The following is a 23,149-nucleotide window of genomic DNA, read 5'->3' on the forward strand; positions in this document are numbered from 1 at the left end:
GCACTCCACGTTTACATGACTCAAAACTTCAATAGATTCATTGTTTCCCTGGAACATGGTTAACTTTATAATTAACATTCTTCCATATGCAAGGACGGCAAAGTTATTTCAGTCAACGCAACGCCAACTTTCAACTTGCTGATCACCTGGCCAATAGATAAACTTCCTCACCAGAAGGTTCTTGCTTCAAGCTGGTGTCCTTAGACTGACAGCCCAACCACTAATTCTCAGTGGGGCCTGAACTGTTCCTCTCTGCAGGCCACATGCACAGGTATTAATGCCTACTAAGAAATTCTGTTTACGCGATACCTCCTGCTGCATCTGTCAATAGGATGTGCTTCCCCTGGCTCTCCTGCTGTCCCTTTCATTTGGGATGCATTTGTATATCCCTTTAAGCGGCATATATTGAGGAGGATTTGAATTGTGTTTGAAATTGTTGTTAAACTGACATTTTTGGTCATTCGGGGAGGGAGGTTTGAATGGAGAAATGTGTAAATGTATGTCTCAAATCTTTCAATTGGCATTTACTATCTTCACTCGGTGGGTCAGAGGGAAATTTGATTCTTTTATCATTCTTGGAATAAATTCGTCTTACAGGAGAAATCCAAATCAAGGATTATTTGACTGGATAAAAGAACGTGTTTATACGGTATCCAGCTAAAAGGGAAGCTTACTGAAATAATGTAGAATTTACTCGCTACTCAGACAAATTTGCATGTTTTACAGATAACACACACATATATTTCTGCCATGCCAATTAAAATAATGTGGCTCAGTAACACGTTACCTGGAGCAAGCGTACTAATAAACACAAATTCAAACTGTATTACAGCACAACTGGCTTGAGAACAAAATGCTTTAAGGACTATATTTTAAAATCACATTACAAGGAAAAGGAAAATACTTGGGGCCATACTCCATAGCCTACTTTTTGTGGTTTTCTCTCACCGACTGGATGACTTTAATTCTATATATATATATATATATATATATATATATATATATATATATATATATATGCTCTACGGAGCCGAAACATCATGCGGCATACTCTGCTTCAATAAAATTACTATGCACTGAACTGGTCCATGTCCAAGAAGTCTTTGGCGGCAGGGCGGGAGCTGCTTGTTGCCTGTACTAAGACGCGGTACTTCATGATATATATATATAGTTTAAACACCTAAGTTTATAACTACTGCACATGAACAATCAGCATTGCGCACACCATACATGCATATCAACTCAGTGTAATATGCTGTTTATTACCATTGTTGAGGGAGAAGAGAGACATAATGATCCACTCAAGGCTTTGCTTCTCGTGAATCATGGGCCCTCCCCTCGCTCAACATTGGGAATAAATAGCATATTACATGCCACCATCATATATATTATATACTTTAATTTCTAACTAAATTCTTCTGTAACACAGTTACCAATTAGTCGGCTAGCATATGAACATGTCAAGTTGTAATCAGTAAAACATTTCAGGCACAGTGTGGCAGGCCACAGATGGCATCATGGCGTAAAAAATAGGATCCACTTAACTCTTAATACAGCATATTAGGAAATAATTTGATCAACCTCGTGCAGTAGCCTGAATGTTTACAGAGCTAAAAGCTTGCCGAACCCATTACCACCTCTGAAGGAGGCTGTTTGGAAATGTTTACAAGGATGCACCGAACATGAGAGAGCCTAGTAATGTCAAACCTAATCTTAATTGTTTTTGAACTAACATAATCCCAGCTAAAAAGGGACTCACTAAAATATGCAACAGCAAAAAGCGTGAATTATAGAAAACATGTGCATTAGAGAGGAAATGCTCAATCACACTTTGATTATTTGAACAGTTCCGTGATGTTCTCTCATTCCATGACTCATGAAAATGTGACTAACTACTCCTTTTGCATACATGTAATTTTGATTCCATTGGTTTCTTTTTTTCTTAATAGCGAATTAAATGTTGCTGCTGTAGATCCAAACCTCAGCTTAGCGGTTTCAAAAAATATTGCTAAGACTATACAGCTGTATGGTGTAAAGTCAGAACAGCTGGTAAGTAATATTTAATGGCTGCATTTTGTATTCATCCTGTGATTGCCTTCCTCCACACACTTTTCTAGTATTGGCTTCTGTAGTTATTAAGATACCTTCTAACGGAGTTCTTGTGATGCTCACAAATAAGATGTCTATTATTTGTATAGTGCATGACTGCTACCAGTGTGGCTTCACAGTACTCCCATTCTTGTCCGACAGGATTACATGTAAGATTGGTTGGAAAGGTGTGTGTTTGTGATGTTACTTGTGGGAACATTGGGTGAGGCTTTTGTTAAATTTTTTGTTGTGTTCCTGCAAACATGAATTTGCTGGTATGTGTGCAAATGTTTCTACGGTTGTTTGATGTGATTAAAGCGATTTTAATACTGCATGTATTCTGTCTATCCATTAAAAACTGAAGTACCTTAGTGAATGTGCTGTCCCCTCCTCATGAGGATATACGTAGTTATCTCAGGGAGTATCAAGATTCTATTTGTATCATCAACCATTTTGGGAATCCACAACTCTAATCCAGACACATCAGTAAAGTGCACTTATGGGTCTAAGACCCCCGCAGGCCGAAGACAGGCGTATTCCATGAAAACTCAGACAATTTTGGGGTCCACCCCATAGTGGTGAAGGCACAACAACAAACAATCCCTTGGTAGAGACTTTATGGATCCTCCCGAAGAAGAGGTAGAGGTTTTATTGGCTCCACCCAGGAGATGAACTAGTGGCAGGGATAAAACAAACAATACCTGCTAAGGAAACCAACATCTGGGGTTAAAACACACACACAAGGCCTCACACAGACAGAGTCCAATGGAGTGGATTGAAATGTGCTCCCCCTACCCCATCCTGTACCCCACCGATACTGTTCACACATTATTACCATACTACACAATGACATTTGATCAAACTAAGCCGAATTTTTTTTGAAGGGCATTAACATAAACGCATACTCACACTGAAACGTGATTACTGTTAGTGTGCTGAGGGCACTTCGTGCTCAATCATCAGGTTACGGGGCTAGATGCAGTGGGCACTTCTCCCTCCAAGCAGCGTCTCTTCATGCTTAATTGTCGTTCCAAGTTTATTTTTTACCACCTTGGCGTCCTATAACTGGCTTCTTCTAAAAGCACTTTCTAGCTTTTGGGATATTGAAGCTAAGTATCAAATACCAACACAAGGACCTTTTTGCCTTTCAGACAATATGTTTGCAACAAACTATTGTAACTGCTGAAAATATGGACAGTGCTTACACCGTAAATACATTATTTCATGCTAGAAAAGTAGTATAGACTACATTAGATATAGCTCAGGCACCTAATCAACTGGAGTGACAGATTTTGGATTTTTACTAACTGATGTAGATTTGGTTGCTTTTTACATATATACCTCATGTTCGCCTCTTTTGACAAAAATTGCCAAATTAAAACGTTACTTCTTTTTTTCATTTTCCCTTTTTTTTGGCCATGTTATGCCTTTTTTGTTCTTTTTGGTTATCTCTCCATCACTTGAACTGAGTATGGCTGTTCTGCCTGCACTGAGTCAATTGTTCTGTGAGCAGCAGCTCCCTAGCCCCCATGAAGCTGAGGTTTTTGTCTTTATCTGTCAACATATGCATAAAAGATGGCTTAGAGGCTACAATGGCTTGATGAACAGAAATGATGGTTTCCTCTGGACCGTGCTGTGTGCAGCTCAATAAGGATGTATTTTACAATTGTACGTCCGAGTGCCACGTCCTAAAATAAGACTGCCCAGTTACTAGTTTTCTGCATTTTTTTAATAGTTTTTTTGTGGTGGGTCAGATATTTACACCACATATCAATTCATGAACAAATTGCAGAATGCAGAAGTTTAATTTATTAGCACTGTTCGATCAACCATGCAATTGGATTTCTGTCCAGAGGAAAATTACTTCTTGATTACACAAGGGCCCTTGATCTGAAGCAAGAGCGAGGGATATATTCGTAACTTACATTTTGAAAGGAATTGAATTCAGTCGAGATAGCATTCTTTCCATCCACATGGCCAAAACGTGCGGTCATTTTGTGATTAAGGGCGTCCAATGCCCCTATTTCCACAAATTCCCAGAACGATATTATGAAAACGATCGAATTTGCTCGCCCCCCACCCCCACTCCCGACCACCACCGCAGTCCTTCAATTGGATTTCATTTGGAGGGTCTTTTCAGTAATTGACATACTAGTCAGATTTGAGGCAGCAAGTATCTGTCAACATCAATGGGTAGCCTGGTACCGAATGTTAGGAAGAATATCCAGACCTTTATTGTTTCTTGGAATACGCCTGAAAAGTCTCACGCATAAGCCTCCTACCAGAAAGCAGGGTGGCAAATACTAGTTCATAATTGGTGGCTCCCTCATGCAGGCAGTTGTTCCACTTTAGCATAAGTAAGGACAACACTATTGGTGAAGAAAGCAAACATAGCCATGATGATTCCCAAAATGCTCCTACTGTCACATGACTTGCCAGTATCAGCAACTCACTACTGAAAGTGGCGACTGAGTGTACTAATGCACAAAGGGTACTACCAGACATTCAACTTAAACGAGCACTAATATAAATAAATCCACTGCACACCATACCCTTATTAAACATTCAACAACCAAATAACAATCAAGCACCACCCACCACCAGCTCCTGACCTCGCAGGATCTTTATTGACAGTCATGAACATTCCCGACTGCGTACAGGGATTCCGGTGCACTGCTAAACCATATAATATGATGTATACTGAAGAGGTGCGCTCTGGCTTTAACAAAAGCAGGTATATGCTCCCTAGCCCATGCAGAATAATTGTTCCTATTTTCCAGTTTTACTTGTAACACAGCATTGTAGCACATGTTCTACCTACCCAGAGAAGTCTTAAGTTAATAAGGGTAAATGTGAAAAGTTAAAAAAGTAGCCTGATGGAATGCAAAACGAAACTGAAAACTTGAACTGTTTCTTTAAGTAGCTTACAGCTTCCATATCTCAGTATACTGGCAGTTGCTTCACAGCTTCAGTATTTTTCCAGCTCATGCGAAGCTCCTCTTCTTTGGCTTGAGAGTGGAAGAACCATGGCATACCTTTTGGCCAAAGGAAGCTCCCCACCAAAAACCCACACCCAATATGTCAAAGCTTTAGTATCAAGTTTGATGGACAATGGAGTGGTAGGAACCTGTTTTGTCATATTACGTTTGCTGAGAAAGTTCCTTCTTTCCTGTCCTTGGCGGCTAGGCAACAGGTGGTCCAAGCTCTTATTAAATCAAAACTGGACTGTGTCAATTCGCTGTATTTGGGCCTGTCTGATGATCTGATTAATAGGCTGCAGATGTTTCAGAATGCAGCTGCTCGTACAATATTATGCCTTCCTCGGAGAACTCGTGTCTCCACTTCTCAGACCTGCATTGACTTCCTGTTGGGAAGAGGATCACCTTTAAGATCCTACTGTTTATCCACAAAGCACTGCATGTGACAGGCCCAGGGTGCTTAAGAGCGAGAATTGGGTTTTACACTCCCCTCAGACGTCTGCACTCCGCAAATCTCTGTTTGACCAAATACCCCGGATCCGCAAAGCAAGGACCGGGGCAGATCCATTTCCTTCCTGGGTCCGCCGTTATGGACCAAATTCCCCCTGGAATTAAGTTGCAATAAAGCAACCCCTATGTTCTAAAAAAAAAAGTTGCAAACATGCCTCTTTTCCAACAACTGATATTGAGCCCATGCTCCCCTCGATCGGCCCACTTTCTGCACTATCGCCATGGCACTCCTTGGAGTAACAGATGAGCCTTCGAATGGCCCTTAAATTTGCATGTACATTTCAAAACCCTTCAGGGTTTTTGTTGCCTTGTTTTTTTCTTCATTCAAAGTTTGTAATATGCCTGAAGCATTTCCACCTTCTTTTATCTTCAGAGGGAAATTGTATTGACCAATGCACTCACTGTTCATGAGGTACCCCTCCTGTGGAAGGAACAAAGCAACATCAGACCTAAAAGATTTGAGTGTGATTTGTTTTCCGCCTTCACATTCAGTCAAGGAGAGTGAATAAGTTAATGATAAAAGGAGCCCAGCAATTCGAGGAAGGAATTCCCCTCAGGAGAATACTAGGAGACCTCAAGGTGGAGGAGGAAATTAAACAACATTGCAGACTGGGCAAGTATGGTCACCCTACACTGCAGTGGGGTCTTTCCTCCAAAGCTCTCTCATAGTTGCGGATCCAAGGAGAACACTGACAGATACATGCCAATTCTGCATTCTTGAGACTCCTGGTTCACATGAAAGATTGTGCCGTGACATGAAAGATTGTGAACTCGAGCCACAACCCCATCCTAATGTGTTCACGTCTTAGATTTCTACTACTGCAGGATTAACATTGAAGCAGAAACAGAAAGAATGCTCTGAGTCAAAGAGTACACCAGTGTCATTGATGTTCGAAAACATTAATCTCCTTTGAGGCAGTCTTCCCACCATTTCAGATTGAGAACATCAGCATCACTCAGCATCAAGAAGAATGACGTCAAAGTACTCTGTGTTAACAATGGCCTCTCGATGTCCCACTGGACACATGGTCTTTTCACTTTTTCCAGTTGTGTCTCCTTTACCCTCAAGCCCTTGTTTGATGAAGAGCCGCTACAGCCACCACTTCAGCCCCTAATTCAAAACCATTTTTTTTGTTTAAGAAATTTTTATTAAATATTTTAAATAAAATAACAATACATATGTTATAAAGTTATAAAAAGCAAGCAAAATATATTAGGAGTACATAACATATGCATTAAGCAATAATCATAATAATAAGAAGGATATAAACAAAGGAGGGAGGATGAAATAGAAAAAATAACGGAGAGAAAAAAGAGAGAAAGAAGGAAGATAAGGAAAGGAAAAGGGGAGGGAAGAAGGAAGAGCGGAGAAAATGAGATCACGTGGGAATAAATAGAAAGCACTTAAGAAGGAGATTTAGAAGAAAGATAGGAGGTGAAAGGAAGCCAAAAAAGATCAGACTTAATTTTTAGGGGAATAGAAAAGGATGCAGCAATAGAGATCCTATGTTCATCGCAGACAAAGTTCCACCAAGTATGAACAGAAATCTTAGATTTATCTTTCCAACAGGATAAAATGACTTTAAAAGCAAGTGAAATCAACAGGTTCAACAGTCTTGCAGAAGAAGATATAATATCAACATCAGTGGATAAAGATCCTAGAAAAACATTCTGTAAAGATAACGGAGCTGAACAAGAAAATATGCGCATACAAGTCCTCCAAACTTCCTTCCAAAATGAAAGGACATGGGGACATTCATAAAGTAGGTGTTTAAGTGTCCCAGTATCTTTAGAACATGACCAACATAGTGCAGATGAAGTTTGGGAAAACTTATGAACATTAAGAGGTGTAATAATGACTCTATGATAAATAAAAAACAAAGATTGAGTAATACGAGCAGCAATAGATGTCTTAAACAGTTTGGACAATATACGATCCCACAACAAATCAGAGAAGGTAATATCCAGGTCACTTTCCCTTGCAGTCTCAACAGTTGATTTAGGACGATCTTTAGTATTTGAAGTCAAAATTGTATAAACAAGGGCAGCTTTAGGTTGATGACTGGAGAATAAAGGTTATAGAGGAGTGGTAGGAACAAAAGATGGAAAAACATCAGGTAATGAGAGGGAGGCTAAATGAGATTGAATGGCAGACGTAATAATGGTGTATTCATTTATAGATGAAGGAGACAAGTTAAATAACTTTTGCAATTCCAAAAACGGAAGGACAGAGCCATCAACAAAAAACTGATAAACAAATACAATATTCTTTTCTTTCCAGTGTTTAAAATAAAATGTTTTACCTTTATATCGAAGGAATTTGTTATACCACACAACTGATGCTAAAAAACATTGCAAAGGGGATAGGTTAGAAGAAAATACATTAGATAGCACTGTTTGGGAGTATTTTAAAATAGGGAATTTAGTCAGAAAAGAACAATTTGACATAAAAACAGGATGTTGAAAGGAAAAGTCCTTCAGCAGAGAGCGTTCAAGGAGAACCCAGGTAGGTACGGGAGTATCATTAAAGTCATAGGCCAAAGAAAAGGCCTGTTTAATCAGGAAGGCTAAGTGATAAGTCTTAAAATTGGGGAAACGAATGCCACCCTCAGATTTAGGGCGCATTAGCTTATGCAGAGCTATACGAGGGTGTTTATTATTCCATAGGAATTTGGAGCAAAGAGCATTAATGCGGGAGAAGTAAGAAAAGGGAATTTTAAAAGGGAGCATAGAGACTGTATATGAAACATGAGGAGTAATCATCATTTTAATCATGTACAATCGACCCCACCATGAGAGAAATAAGGGAGACCAACTTTGAAGAAGGGAATGGATTTTCTGTATGAGAGAATCAAAAGTAAGTTTAAGGGTTTCTTTCAAGGAAGGTGCGAACCAAATACCAAGGTATTTAATTTTGGTGGGACACCATGCAAAGTCAGTAATATTAAACATGTATTGATAACATAACGCGTTGAGTGGGAGGACTTCCGTTTTGGAGAGATTCAATTTATAACCCGAGATAGAGGAATGCAATCGGACCTCCTCCAAAAAATGTGGAAGGGAGGATTCAGGGTCGGACATATATACTAGGACATCATCTGCATAAGCCGATAATTTAGTTTCAGTGGAAGGTAATTTAAAGCCAGAAATTTTGGGATTAGAACGAATTCTTTCTAAAAAGGTTCAAGACACAAAATAAATAATAGGGGAGACAGGGGGCATCCTTGGCGAGTACCTCTAGATAAGGAAAAAAAAATTGAAAATTGATTTTTAACAAAAATACTGGCACGAGGTGAGGAATAAAGAAGCTTGACCATTGAGATAAAAGAGGGACCAAAGCCAAACCATTGTAAGGTATGGAACAGGAATTGCCAGTTGATACGGTCAAACGCTTTTACCGCGTCAAGGGAAAGCGCTGCCAGAGGGATTTCAAGTTTTTTACTGTGTGAAATGACATTGGAAAACATACGAGCATTATCCGCAGCAAGTCTACCTTTTACAAAGCCTACCTGATCAGTTTTGATTAGACAAGGGATAAGGGACTCAAGGCGTAAAGCCAGAATTTTAGCAAATATTTTACAATCATAATTAATTAAAGATATAGGGCGATAATTTTTACACTGGGAATGATCTTTGTCAGGTTTGGGAATGATAATGATTAATGCATCCAAAAAAGATCCAGAAGCCTTCACATCCAAAATAAATGAATTAAAGAGTTGTAAAAGTTCCGGAGCAAAAAAGGTATGGAAAGAGGAGCAAAATTCCACAGGAAGGCCATCCGGACCCGGTGCTTTTGATTTTTTAAGCGAGTTAATGGCCCGAGTGACTTCTTGGAGGGTAATTTCCTTTTCCAAGAGAGCAAATTCATCCGGAATGCAAGGGGGAGAAGGAAGGCCTTCGAAAAAGGATGTTAAATTAACATTAGAGGGATGCGTGTCATCAGTGTATAAGGATTGATAATAATTATGAAATACTTCGGCAATATGTTCATCCGACGAAACTAATTTGTTTAGAGAATCGTTAAAAATTGGACCAACATTTTTACGTTCTGACTTTACTTTCAAATAGTTTGCTAGCATCTTCCCCGCTTTATTTTGATCACCATGAAATTTGGACTTAATTTTAAGGAGAGTGTTACATGCTTCATTAGTAATAACCTTATTTAGCTCTGTTTTGGCAGAAATCAAATCTTGAAGGGAGGAGGAGGATTTAGAGGAGAAATACAGATGTTCAAGGTTTTTGATTTTCTGAAGTTGTTCCTCATATTTTTTCCTATTAAGTTTCTTTTTCTTAGCAACATATGAAATAGTAAACGCTCTGAAAGCAGCCTTAAAGGCATCCCAGTTGTTAGAAATGGAAGTGTCAGAGGGATTATTAAAGGCGAAGAATTCGTTAAAAAACTCCACACTTTCCATCATAAAAACCGAGTCAGATAAAAGAAAGGAGTTAAATTTCCAACGACTAAATTTGGAAGAAATAAGGGAGAGGTCAAGCGTAGTAGAAACAGGAGCATGGTCAGAAATAAATATGGAGCCTATTACAGAATTTTGAATGGAAGGGATTAATGATATACTAACCATAATGTAGTCAATCCTAGAGCGGGTGTGATGAACATTAGAGAAAAAGGTATATTCCAACACATCAGGGTTACACAGTTTCCATGAATCAAGGCCCTACAGTGAGCTCTCCCTAGCGAGGCTACTGGGGCTGCGAGCTGCTGTGGTAACAAGGAGGAAGCGCGAACCTTTGCGCACTGCTGACAGGCGTTTTATAAAATAATTCGGAGCGTTTTTAGCATTTTTATAATTTGACAGCATTTATATCCTGGGGGCTGCTTTTAGATTGGGGAATTGAATTGCAGGTACACTGACACCCTTCACACCCTTACCTCCTATATCTCGAGCCTCCACCCGCTTTGGTTGTGATTTTACTCGGCGGTGGGCGCCATCTTGGGTGAGGACGGCGAGGTCAGCGCTCAAGTCGGGCCGGCCTCCCGCCCTCCCACAGTATTTAGGCCCGCCCTACCCAGCGCTCCCTGCCCTACAGTGAGCTCTCCCTAGCGAGGCTACTGGGGCTGCGAGCTGCTGTGGTAACAAGGAGGAAGCGCGAACCTTTGCGCACTGCTGACAGGCGTTTTATAAAATAATTCGGAGCGTTTTTAGCATTTTTATAATTTGACAGCATTTATATCCTGGGGGCTGCTTTTAGATTGGGGAATTGAATTGCAGGTACACTGACACCCTTCACACCCTTACCTCCTATATCTCGAGCCTCCACCCGCTTTGGTTGTGATTTTACTCGGCGGTGGGCGCCATCTTGGGTGAGGACGGCGAGGTCAGCGCTCAAGTCGGGCCGGCCTCCCACCCTCCTCCTCCCTATATCATGTGTCACCCAATTAGACGGCGCAGCGGGCTGGCGCAGCGGGCGCGCCGGAAGCGCGCCGAAGTCGAGCCAAAGTCAAGCCCGTCTGCGCCCGTCCGCGGCCGGATCGCGCCGGGCGCAGGGCATGCTGCCGGGTTGCAACCCGCCATCAGGTATGACAACAACTATCTACTGTCCTTACGTCCTCCTCCCGCTCCCCACTGTTCCGACTGCCCCCATATTGACCCCCTTACCAGCCCCCTCGCATGTCCTCGTTGTAAGTGGACTCCCCCCCTGCCCATAAATGACGTTACCGACGCGCATCCCCCCTTAAAAATTCGTTCCACACACTTCAAGGGAGGTCTTGTCAATGCCAGGTCCCTAGCCTGCCATTGCCAAGACGTGCACGATTTAATACTAAGCCACGAACTGGATGCCCTGTTTATTACTGAAAGCTGGCTCAATGACTCCTCCAATCCCGATTTGGCTACCGCCCTCCCCCCTGACTTCACCATCCTCAGGCGGGATAGACCTTCTGGTCGAGGTGGCGGGGTCGCTTTAATCATTAAGGAAATTTTTCCCTGCCACACATTTGATCTATGTCACCTCAAGGATACTGAAAGCTTGGGGTTTTCAATCAAAATCAACGCCTCGTTTTCTCTCTCGGGAGGGCTCCTTTATCGTCCTCCGGGTAATCCTACTTCCTTTCTCAATTCTTTGGATGAGGCCCTCGGAGCGCTCATGCTACAGTACCCTAACTTCACTCTTATGGGCGATATAAACCTACATATGGAATCGCTTGCTGACCCCCATACCATCTCCTTCCTACAGTCCTTAAACATCTTTGGACTCTCCCAACGTATCACCACTGCCACTCACAGGGCTGGACACACTATTGATGGCATCTGCTCTAATCTTTCAACCCTCTCAACCTCCCCTCCGCTACCTCAAATTTGGACCGATCATTATTTTATCCCATTTGATATTATGATACCTCTTCCTACCCTATCCAGTACCAGGCATACCCCAGCCACATTTACAGTAAACTGGAAGAAGGTGACCGAACGTATAAAGCTGGAGTCACAACCACTACCTCCATCCCCTATAGTAACTGGAGATGTGGAAATTGACTCCTGCAACTTCCATATCTGGATGAACCAAATTGTCATGGCTAATACCGAGCCCAAAAACCATCAGGAAAAGGGTCCTAAGAAGAAAAAACCCAATGCCCCCTGGTTCACTCAGACCCTAGCAGATAGTCACCTTCTATGTCGGAGACTAGAAAGACACTGGAGACAAACTTATGACACGGTCTCCAGAACATGTTATGTACAACAGAGGAAATTGTATCTCTCTGACATAAAAACAGCAAAAAAGGAATATTACACTAAGCTCATAACGGAAGCCCACCAAAACCAAAAAACTATCTTTACTATAGTTAAGTCATTTACCCATCCGAAAGCCCTTACCATCGAAATACCCCCCTCAGAGAGCCTATGCAATCAAATTGCAGATTTCTTTGTTGACAAAATTGTCAACATCCAGAAAGATTTTCCTCCTCCTTCGATTACCCCCTTAGAGGTAACAGTCAACTACCCTCCTCTCTCCAGCTTCAAATCGGTCTCCCTGCAACAAACTAGTCAGGCAATTCGGGCCTGTAAATCAGGAGCGCCTACTGACTCCTGTCCTCCCATCATTCTACATCACCTGATTGAGACAGTTAACCCCTACATTAATGCCATTATTAATGAATCTCTTGAATCCGGACTTGTACCGGCTGACTGGAAAAAGGCCACCGTAAAACCTCTGTTGAAAAAGCAGAACAAGTCTCCAACAGACTTGACTAACATGCGCCCCATCTCCTTACTTCCTATCCTTGGCAAAGTCACGGAGCATTTAGTACATGAGGAGCTTAAAACTTTTGCAGAAGCCCATAACATCCTGCACCCCCAACAATCGGGTTTTCGCTCCGGTCACTCCACCGAAACAGCTTTGATCGAACTTGCTGATTCCATCAAATTCCTGCAGGATGAGGGCAAGTAAGCTGTCCTCATCCTGCTGGATCTCACAGCAGCGTTCGACACTATCTCGCATGTCATCTTAATCAACCGAATGCGAGAGATTGGCGTAACAGACACAGCCTTGGCCTGGATTTCATCGTTCCTATCTAATAGGTCCCAGACCGTGTCCCTCGGTCCTCACCTTTCCTGCGAAAAACTCATCACATCTGGAGTGCCCCAGGGGTCCATATTAAGCCCTCTATTTTTTAACATCTACATGGCACCCCTCCTAGCTGTGATAGAATCACATGGGATTCTAGTCACGTCTTACGCTGACGACACTCAATTGGTCGTCACCATTGACAAACAGCGGACTGACGCAGATCTCCGGTTCAAAAACTGTCTCTCTGATGTTTTTAAGTGGCTAAATACTAACCATCTTGGATGCAACAGTGCTAAGACAGAAATCATCCCATTGGGTAAAAATCTGTCTTTTTGTCCGAAAGACTGGTGGCCCTTAGGATCAGAGGCCCCTCCAAGTGCTGTACCATCAGCCCGGAACCTAGGCGTGCAATTCGATTCATCTCTCTCCTTCGATGACCACGTTAAGATCACTGCCGGTCGCTGCTTTGGACAAATAAAATCCCTAAAGAAATTCTTTGATTTTCTCCCAATTGCAGCTAGAAAGTCAGTCGCGGTAGCTCTCATACTTTCCCGACTCGACTACTGCAATGGCCTTATGGCCGGAGTGAAAAAATCTACTCTCAGAAAGCTGCAGAGTATCCAACATGCTGCAGCCAGACTGGTTTTACAACTCCCCAGAAGGTCATCAGCGTCTGCAGCACTGAATTCGCTGCACTGGATGCCGCTGCATAAAAGAATCCTTTTTAAACTGCTCCTCACAGTTTTTAAAACCATGCAAAATACAGGGCCCCGCTATTTTGCAAATCGTTTCACGCGCTATAATCCCCCACGCTGCCTGAGATCCTCCGGGACAAATCTGGTCCGAATCCCCAGATTCAAATACAAGACCAAAGGTGGGAAATCCTTCACTGTTCTGGCAGCCAAGGCCTGGAACAACCTACCTGTCAACCTTAGATTTACAGAAAATGAGAACAATTTTAGAAAACTCCTCAAGACATGGGTCTACCAACAACCAGACTCCTCTGTCTTGGCTGCCATTTAGCTTCACTCCTTCATCACACTCCACTTCTTCAGTTATCCTTCACAGCTTGCTTAGCGCCATGATGCTCCCTTGGGAGCAAACGTCCGCGCTTTACAAATGCACATAAATATCAAATATCAAAATATCAAATAAAGGATGCGAGGCAATGGCAGATTGAAAACTCTTATGGGACTTATCGGGCTGAAATTTACTGGAAGATAATCTATCTGAGAAAGGGTCTAACCATTGGTTAAAATCACCGGCAATAATAAAATCAGGGCAATCAATGGAGGAAATCAGGGTTTTAATATCATTCCAAAATTTAGGGTCAGGACGTACCGGACCATAAATATTTAATCACCTTAGCCATTGCCGAACGTCCCTCATCGTCATTTTGAGTAGAAATAATCTGTACATTTAAAGCTTTGTGAAATAAAATAGCGACCCCCCCTTTTTTAAGGACAGCAGGAGAAAATACAACTTGGGTTCAACAATGTACATAGGGAGTTACCCTTTCTGGCAGGAAAAGGATTGGGTCAACAATCTAATAAAAACAGGGTTCCTTCTCCTGGATTCTTTGAAAGTAGGTGGTGTTAAGATCCCAACTGGGGGATGTTATACAACCAAGAAAGGGGTTGCAGTGTTGCACTGATTACCAAATTTACAACTAAGTGTGTGTGGGACCTAAAAATACCATGAGAACCATGAAACATTTCTGTTTGTTAAAACATTTTCATACATTTATTGAAATGAATAAACTTAGGTAGTAACATGTACAAGTCATATACACAATTGTTTTCCACAAATTAAAAAAAAATTATTAAAAAATATTTAAAAAAAATTACAAAAAAACATACAATGTGTTTTAAAACTTGCTAATCTAGCAATATATACCATAACATAAACATTACATTACACCATCATATTCACAAGTCAATGTATTGTTATAGGAACGAAATTGTCGACGCGGCGTTTCGGTGCCTCTTTTTATTCTGCACCTTCTTCAAGGACTCGTTCACAGCTTAATTTTATCCAGGTTTGGTCTTTCCTGGTTTTGTTTTAAAGGTTTGTACGAGTACGTTTCCATCTGCTCATGTTTCTTTCGTCCTTTTATTCTTGTATATGTGTTTTGTTGAAACTTTCCTCGGGTTTGGGAGAAAATGGACCAACTTCAATCCGGTCCTATTTTCTTGATCTTTTTGACAGTTGGAGGGACGCCTCTGGGAGCTACCTTGTGCTATTCCATCAACCACTTTCCCTCTGTGTTGAAAGGAATCACTTAGTGATTAACTCTTGTATGTACTCATCATGGATTCAAGGGTTGCTTTCTTGGAGCTTTTTTAAAATTAGCTGTCCACTTTGTAACTGGTAGCTTATCTGCGGGGCGTCCTCCTCCTCCCAAGGTTGAATCAATATACAAGAATAAAAGGATGAAAGAAACATGAGCAGATGGAAACGTGCTCGTACAAACTTTTAAAACAAAACCAGGAAAGACCAAACCTGGATAAAATTAAGCTGTGAACGAGTCCTTGAAGAAGGTGCAGAATAAAAAGAGGCACCGAAACGCCGCGTCGACAATTTCGTTCCTATAACAATCCATTGACTTGTGAATATGATGGTGTAATGTAATGTTTATGTTATGGTATATATTGCTATATTAGCAAGTTTTAAAACACATTGTATTTTTTTTGTAATATTTTTTGTAATATTTTTTAATACATTTTTTACAATTTGTGGAAAACAACTGTGTATATGACTTGTACATGTTACTACCTAAGTTTATTCATTTCAATAAATGTATGAACATGTTTTAACAAACAGAAATGTTTCATGGTTCTCATGGTATATTTAGGTCACACACACACTTAGTTGTAAATTTGGTAATCAGTGCAACACTGCAACCCCTTTCTTGGTTGTATAACATCCCCCAGTTGGGATCTTAACACCACCTACTTTCAAAGAATCCAGGAGAAGGAACCCTGTTTTTATTAGCAAATACAACTTGGCCCACCCACTGCCTTTTCAGCTTAAGAGATTCTACATCAGAACAATGCGTTTCTTGAAGGAAAACAACCTGCGAATTAAGTTTAGATAAATGAGACAATACCTTTTGACGCTTGACAGGATGACCAAGACCTCGTACGTTCCAGGAAACAAAATTACACACCATGGAGGGGAGAGGTGACGGGCGACACGTGAAGTGAACATAAGGTAAGGGAAAAACTACGGAAAGGGGAACAATAAAGACAAAAAACACATGAGGTGGGGGTTCCCAGAACACTCTCGGCACAAAAACACACTCGACTACGATTCAAAAAGCACACCATGAAGAAGAACATTTGAGGAAAAGACTGCTTAGGAAAAGAGGAATAAAAAATATATGAAAGGAAGATAAAACAATCAGGAAAAGGATAAAAAGGAAGAGAAATAGAAAGAAGGGGAGAGGGAAGAAATAGAGCAAAATGAAGAGAGAGAAGAGTAAGCTGATCAAGGCAAAGGAGCCTGATCGGAGAAAAAGAGAACAACCGAAACCTATGAGGCATGGATACACCAGATAGGGGACATGTCCCCACGAGCAACCAACAAAGGACATATATAGAAAAGGAGAAAAGAATGTAAGAGCGAGTCTTCAAGAATAAGAGCAAAGACTAAAAGGAAGAGTCGAAAGAGGACAACATGAAGATGAGAAGAGCTACAGAGAAGAGGAGAAGAGCAACAGTAGAAAATTCAGCATTGAGGAACATTAGTTAGCAGTGTCCATAGTTGAAGGCGAGACACTCTGTAGGTATGTGTGAGCTTCTGAGGATCATCAAATGAAGTAGTGCGACCATTATGTGGGATCTTGCAGAAACAAGGATGAAGGATGCCGTATTGAATGTTGAGCTATCGCATGAGAGGACGGAGATTCAGAAATTCCTTGCGTCGGGCATTCGTCGAAGAAGAAAGATCTTGTGAGATAAAGATATTATGACCAGACCATTGAAGACGTCGTTTAAGCCTGGCGGCTTTCAGGACAGACATTAACTCTGTGAATTCTAGGAAAAGCATGATAATACCACGGGGTTTGGTAGAGTTAGAGTTTATGCGGCCCAGGCGATGAGCCCTCTGGATATTAAGAGGGTGTGACGCAGGTTGGAGGTCCAAAAGTTCCTGTAAAAATGTACGCATGAAAGACACTATGTCAGGACCTTCCACATTTTCTGGAATACCATAACACGTAGATTGTTCCTACGGTTGCGATTTTCCAAATCCTCCGTGTGTAGCTTGAGCTTATGGATTTCCTGCTCTAATAATGGAATTTTAAGTGAGGCATCTTGAATATCGCTAACTCTTTGCTCCAAGTTTAAGACCTTGCTCTCCATAAGAACCCAACAATCCTCAATCTGTTTAAGACGTTCATTAGTAGCGGTCATAAATGGTTGGAGACCTCGAACTTCCTCAAGGATGGAGTCCAGCACCGGGTTTGATGAAGATTTTATGGGGGAAGGCAGGTCATTTTTAAGTCTTTTAGGTTTAGTACCCGTTTGAGACATTTTTGAAGTATGAGAGTCATTAGCCATGTTTGTAATGGTAAATAAGACAAAGAGTACCACACAGGCTGGACAAGCAAGGTGGACACTGCCCAGATTAGTATGAGCCAAGAATGATGGCAGAATGTCACTTAAAGGCGATCAGTATAGGCAATTAAGTCGAGCAGATGAAACAACAGAGGTTAAAAGAAAGGGTCGCAAAAAACCTGTCCAGCTGGAAAAGGATTTTGAGGAGAAGTCACAAGGAGAAGTCAGAATAAGGCATTAATAGAAATTGTCCCCCTCCATAGGGTGTATCATAGGAGTTAGCACATTCAAGGTAGTAACCAAATGGGTAGAACAACATTAGCAAAGATACTGCTGCGTGAGTGGAGAATCAAGTAGACATTGCAAATCCAGTATTGCAAGTGTTTCCAAAATGGCGGCAAACATTCCTGTCAGGCATTCACAGCAGAGGTGAAAAACGGAGTAAAGGGCAGCATTCAGCGCCGTTCATGCAGTAAAATTAGAGACAGGCAACAATGAAGGGCAGCGTGATGGTGCATTGCCGAATTTAGGTACTTCTCATCAAGCAGCAGAGTCAAAGCTGGAAAAGACACCGACGCGAGCTCAGCGGCCAAAATGGTGGCCGTCCGCGTCTCAGGGAAGAGAGAAGTTACCGTCGGCAATTGGAAGCTTCCCGTTGCAGCAAAGCAGCCGAAAACATCATCTTCAGGGTCAATAGATGTTCCGCCGTAACTGCAGCCGTCTCATTTCGTCACAAAGACTGGAAAAACAGCTCTCACGGCATCCGCGATTGAAGTCCGTACCGGAGCTCACGGAGAAGCCGTCCACACCAGCTGGCGCGCAAGCCACGCCCCCTAATTCAAAACCATGAATGATCCAAAAGTATAATTCTCTGATTCCCATCATTCCCCTAAGACCCATGACATTCCATCTATTCCTATTTCCAAGTTCTGTACTCCTCTTCTCGACCTGCAGAGCATCCAGAGTATTTTTGTCCGTAACGGTACAAAAATGTTTTCCTTCTTACTCTCTGTTCACAGATGACGCTTCAGACTCAAACCCTTACTCTTTTTCGTGTTCTGCAATGTCACCTACTTCCTCCAAGTTTAGAGAACGCACTGGTAAGGGGAGCAGCAAAAATTAACATTCCATCAAGATTCAATGTCAATAATTATAGAGACAATAAAGCAGGAAGCTTCACCCAGGCCTTTACTACCCTGTGTTATGGGCTTCACAGAGCTTGCGGAAGATAAGTTTATTCCTCCTCTGACCACAAAAATCACTGCTCCTAGGCTACACAAGAAGTGTATATCACCGAAACAAGATGAAATATCTCTGTGCAAGGATCGAAAACAAGACTTGGTGCTTGTCTCTGCAGTCAGAAATAGGCATGCATCTACTCTCGAAATATACATTTTTCCTGACGGCAACAGTAAACTCAATGATGCTCCTAGCAGAAAACTGTGAGGTACGGCAGTGACAGCTTTTAAAGCAGCTCATGCAGTGGCTCATTTAGGAAAGCATGATGAGTACTACAGGAATCATTAACATTTTTCCGAAATGACCTCAGGAAAAAGAGAAAACGAAATTTCTTGGAGATTGTTCAAGAAGGGATTCTGCTCTCCAACCACGCTGTAAGGGCTTAAGTCGATTTAGCAGATTTAGTAAGTTCTGAATTCTGTTACATCATTTTCTTAAGAAGATCTTCCTGGCTGTATTTAACATCTCTCAAACTTAATACCCTCTTGAAGATGCACACAGAGAGGATGAAATGCACCACATGAAAAAGTTAAGCGAAACTCTAAAAGCTGTGTTTTTAAATTGTTTAAACCTTAGTTCCATCCTTAGGACCTCCGTTATAATTTAAACCAGGAGGTTCAATCCCCCCCAGTAGCCCTATTACACCAGCAACAAAATCAGTTACAACAGGGATCACCTTAATACAGAAGATCATCACAGGCAGAGGACAGCATCAGTCTTCCTAATTTGGGAAAACACAATTTCTGTCTAAACAGCAGCTTCTGCTCCTCAGTGCGCCACTCGGGTGGGAGGAAGTCCCTCAAAACATCTCATAGAGTGGAAAGTGGTTACCATGTTATACAGTTCGGTTCGAAAAAGTAGCTGTAACCTCTACTGAGAGAAGCTGCAACTTTGTTACAAGAGCTAGCAATAGAATCTGTTCATCTCGGGAGCAAGATGGCAGTCGCTTGCTTGACCGTAGTGCAACGCCTGACTGGAGCTCCTGATTTACCTGATAGTAAAAGTATGCTGAGCTAACCCTCTTCTTTTGGGATGCTTGCCGAAACTGGCTGTGTGGAGGTGAAACCTGGGAGAGCTCATATATACTCACTAGGCACTTTTATCGGACTCACTGTATTGCGATTTCTTTTCAGAAGGTCTCAACCCAGCTTAGACCCAGAGGCTTCGACTACGAACCAGCTTCGGCGACCGCAGCATAAACCCCAGCACAGTTCGTACCTGATACCCAGAACAGCCGGTGGGGTGATGGCTCCGAAGGTGATGGCTGTATCGGTGGCCGCTAAAGCCAGAGCGGCAACATTAGCAAAAATGGCACTGCGGGAGAGCCCAGAGCCGAGGAGCGAATCAGGAGGGAAAGCTGCAGCGGAGGTCCCGGTCCCCTCTGAGCCGCCGGGGTCTAAGACGCCGAAGAGAGGTGTTGCCGCCTCGTTGAAAGGTCACTCGACCGGTCCCACGGTTGCCGATCTGTTCCGTGGCGCCGCAAAACCAGTTCCGGGTCAACAGAAGCAGAGCTTCTGACGAGGTGGAAAGATCTGGGACTGGGACCGGGGTTGAAGGAATGACGATCAGTGGCACAGAGAATGTTGTACTCGTGCCATTCAGGCTGGGAGCAGGTCCCGAGCAGCTGCCTACACCAGCCGAAGGAGATGGATCCACTACAGAGAGGGGTGAAGGTACGCCTCTTTCATTATTACCCCCGCAAGCAGCAGAGACATTTCCTCACCCTGATGGTACGCCAGGTATTACTACTATGATCGAAATTAACTCTAACAATGTCCAAGCACTACCTTCCCTTGACAAATCGATTAATGCTCAAATTATCCAACAGGCAAAATCGGGGGGGCTGGGCAAAAGAGTAACCAAATCGCTGGCGCTTTCAGCGAGACTGGTCTATATGATTATGAAATAGAAAAGGACCCAAGTGATTTCTTTTCATTTTCGGAGAGAGGCGAATGGTCAGAAGATGTTTCCTCTACTACAGATGAAAGCTGTAGCGAGCAAATGGATGCGCCGTGTCCCAGGGCTAAAACGTCCCTAAAAAAAAGAATGAAACAGCATGAATTAAAAGATCTTGCCTGGGATTACACCACAAATCAGCTTACTAATCCTCCGGAAACCTTGTCTAACGAACAGCTGGGGCAGATAAGGCACTCTGACACAGCAGCACCTTCAACTTTAGACACTATTTTACAAGCCATCTCCATACATCGTGAGGAAACACGCCAGGACGGTCAGAAAAACCAAGCTGCGATGCGTAAGATGCAGGGGGTTGTGTGCAAACTTGCTAAGACATGCAGCTCATTTGGGGATCGGTTCACGGAGTTAGAGACCAGGATGGTTTCTAATGAATCTGAAATGGTTATCAATCAAGAACGGGTGGACTCACATGAAGCTCAGCTAACAGACGTGAAATGGAAGTTAGAGGATTTTGAGAACCGCCAACGAAGAAATAATCTGCGAGTTCTTGGTGTCCCGGAAGGGGCAGAAGGGGGGGATGCCCGCTCTTATGTGGTGGATCTTTTTCGAGACTCAATGCCTGAACTTACTGGATGGAATTGGGCTACTGAAGTCCAACGGGCCCACCGTGTTCCCTTCACCTTAAAACATCCACAAAAATCTGTGGCGTACCCTTGTGCCGTCTTGGTGTACTTCAGCAACTTCCTGCTTCGACAGGCGGTCTTTGAAAAAGCCAGACCTGAGTCTAAAAGATTCAGAAATGAGGTTTCTTACTTTGTACGCCCGGACTTTTGCCACTCCACCGTCGAGAGGCGATGGAGGGTGCGCCAGTTAATTAAGCCGTTCCAGGATAAAAAGGCGCAAGCTTACCTCAATAACCCTGCTCGGCTTAAAGTGATCTGGAAAGGGCAGACTACATTTTTCCTTTCAGAAATAAAGGCCAAAGAATATCTTGATGAATTAACAGCTTAGGCTAAGCCAGGTGTAGCACTATTGTTGATTTAAACGTTGCTTAGATGCTTAGATGCTTTGATGAAATCTGATACAGCAAGATGTATTGTTGTATGTACACATGTTGGGTAAATATGGGATAGAGGAATGTAAAAATGCACATAAATGCATACATTAAAAAAAGGGGGAAAATATATATAGTTTGGAGCTCGGCTTCTTCAATTAGAGAAATGATATAAAGAGTGAGCTCTAGTCATGTGTTGCACGTTCATCACTAGCGGACTCTCATGGAGTCTGTTTGTCTTAATTTGGGTGGGGGGCATGGCTGGGGAGGGGGTGGGGGGAGCTGGGTAGTCGGGGTACTGGGTTAAAAACTAAAAAAGGATGCAACTCCAAATTTAGGGGCCGATTATGATGGCGGACGGACCTGAGTCCGTCCGCCACCATAGAGTAAGAGGGACCGTCCGCAGGGGCAGCGGCGGTCCCTCCGTGCAAATTACGATGTGACCGCCAGGGTGGCGGTCACATCCTGTATTAATAACATTGCGGCGGGTGCTGCTTCAAGCAGCACCCACCGCAATGTTAAAAAAGCATGTATTACATTTACATGCACAAAGCGGCAGGCACCGCGCGGTGCCTGCCGCTTTGTGCATGTAAATGTTGGGGGGTACCATAGGTACCCCCCATGTGCACCCCCCACCGCCCGACACCCTGGGGGTCCGCAACAGGCCCCCAAAAGCCAAAGTCCACATGATTTTCCACGGTGGAAAACCGCCGCGGAAAAGCAAGTCTCCGTTCAAATCCTAATTTGGCTGACGGTGTCTTGCAGACACCGTCACCAAATAGCCCAGCCCACCCCGCGGATCAGCGGCGGACGGACCTGCCATCCGCCGCTGGTCCAAGCGCAATCCCACCGCCATCCTAATCTGGCGGTGGGTGTTCTATGTGGCTGCGGCGGTGAATCCGCATACTCCGGGCCGGCGGTGGCTTCCGCTGGCCCGGAGTATGCGGATTCACCGCAATCATAATGAGGCCCTAGATACCATAGTAATGCAACAGAAAGCAGCAAAAGATTGTACACAAAAGGAAATTTATGGTCTGAGACGTTCGAAAAGCTCTGATATAGCGGTGGAAGGATTCATGAAACTCTATACTAAACTGTAATGGGAAAGGTAACAATTTGTTCCTGAAACGTGGCAGGCTTAAATGATAAAATTAAGAGGGCTCGCTTTTTTTGAATGAATCAGACAAGGTTCTTTTGATATAGTCTGTCTGCAAGAAACCGACCTTCCCTGAGAAAAGAGAGAACTATTAAAAATCTCTGGTTATAATATTCTTGCCTCT

At 42.7% G+C, this 23,149-nt stretch overlaps 1 protein-coding gene across 1 annotated transcript in view; it reads left to right on the top strand.

Annotated features, from left to right (window-relative positions):
• Positions 1-23,149, top strand: part of COG5 (component of oligomeric golgi complex 5) — a 1,467,851-nt gene that overhangs the window by 993,726 nt on the left and 450,976 nt on the right. The window contains exon 14 of the mRNA XM_078680311.1: positions 1,950-2,049. Coding sequence (XP_078536437.1) covers positions 1,950-2,049 — 100 coding nt within the window. The remainder of the gene's footprint in view (positions 1-1,949; positions 2,050-23,149) is intronic.

This window comes from Lissotriton helveticus, chromosome 1_1, assembly GCF_964261635.1.
Source record: "Lissotriton helveticus chromosome 1_1, aLisHel1.1, whole genome shotgun sequence".
Lineage (NCBI taxonomy): Eukaryota > Metazoa > Chordata > Amphibia > Caudata > Salamandridae > Lissotriton > Lissotriton helveticus.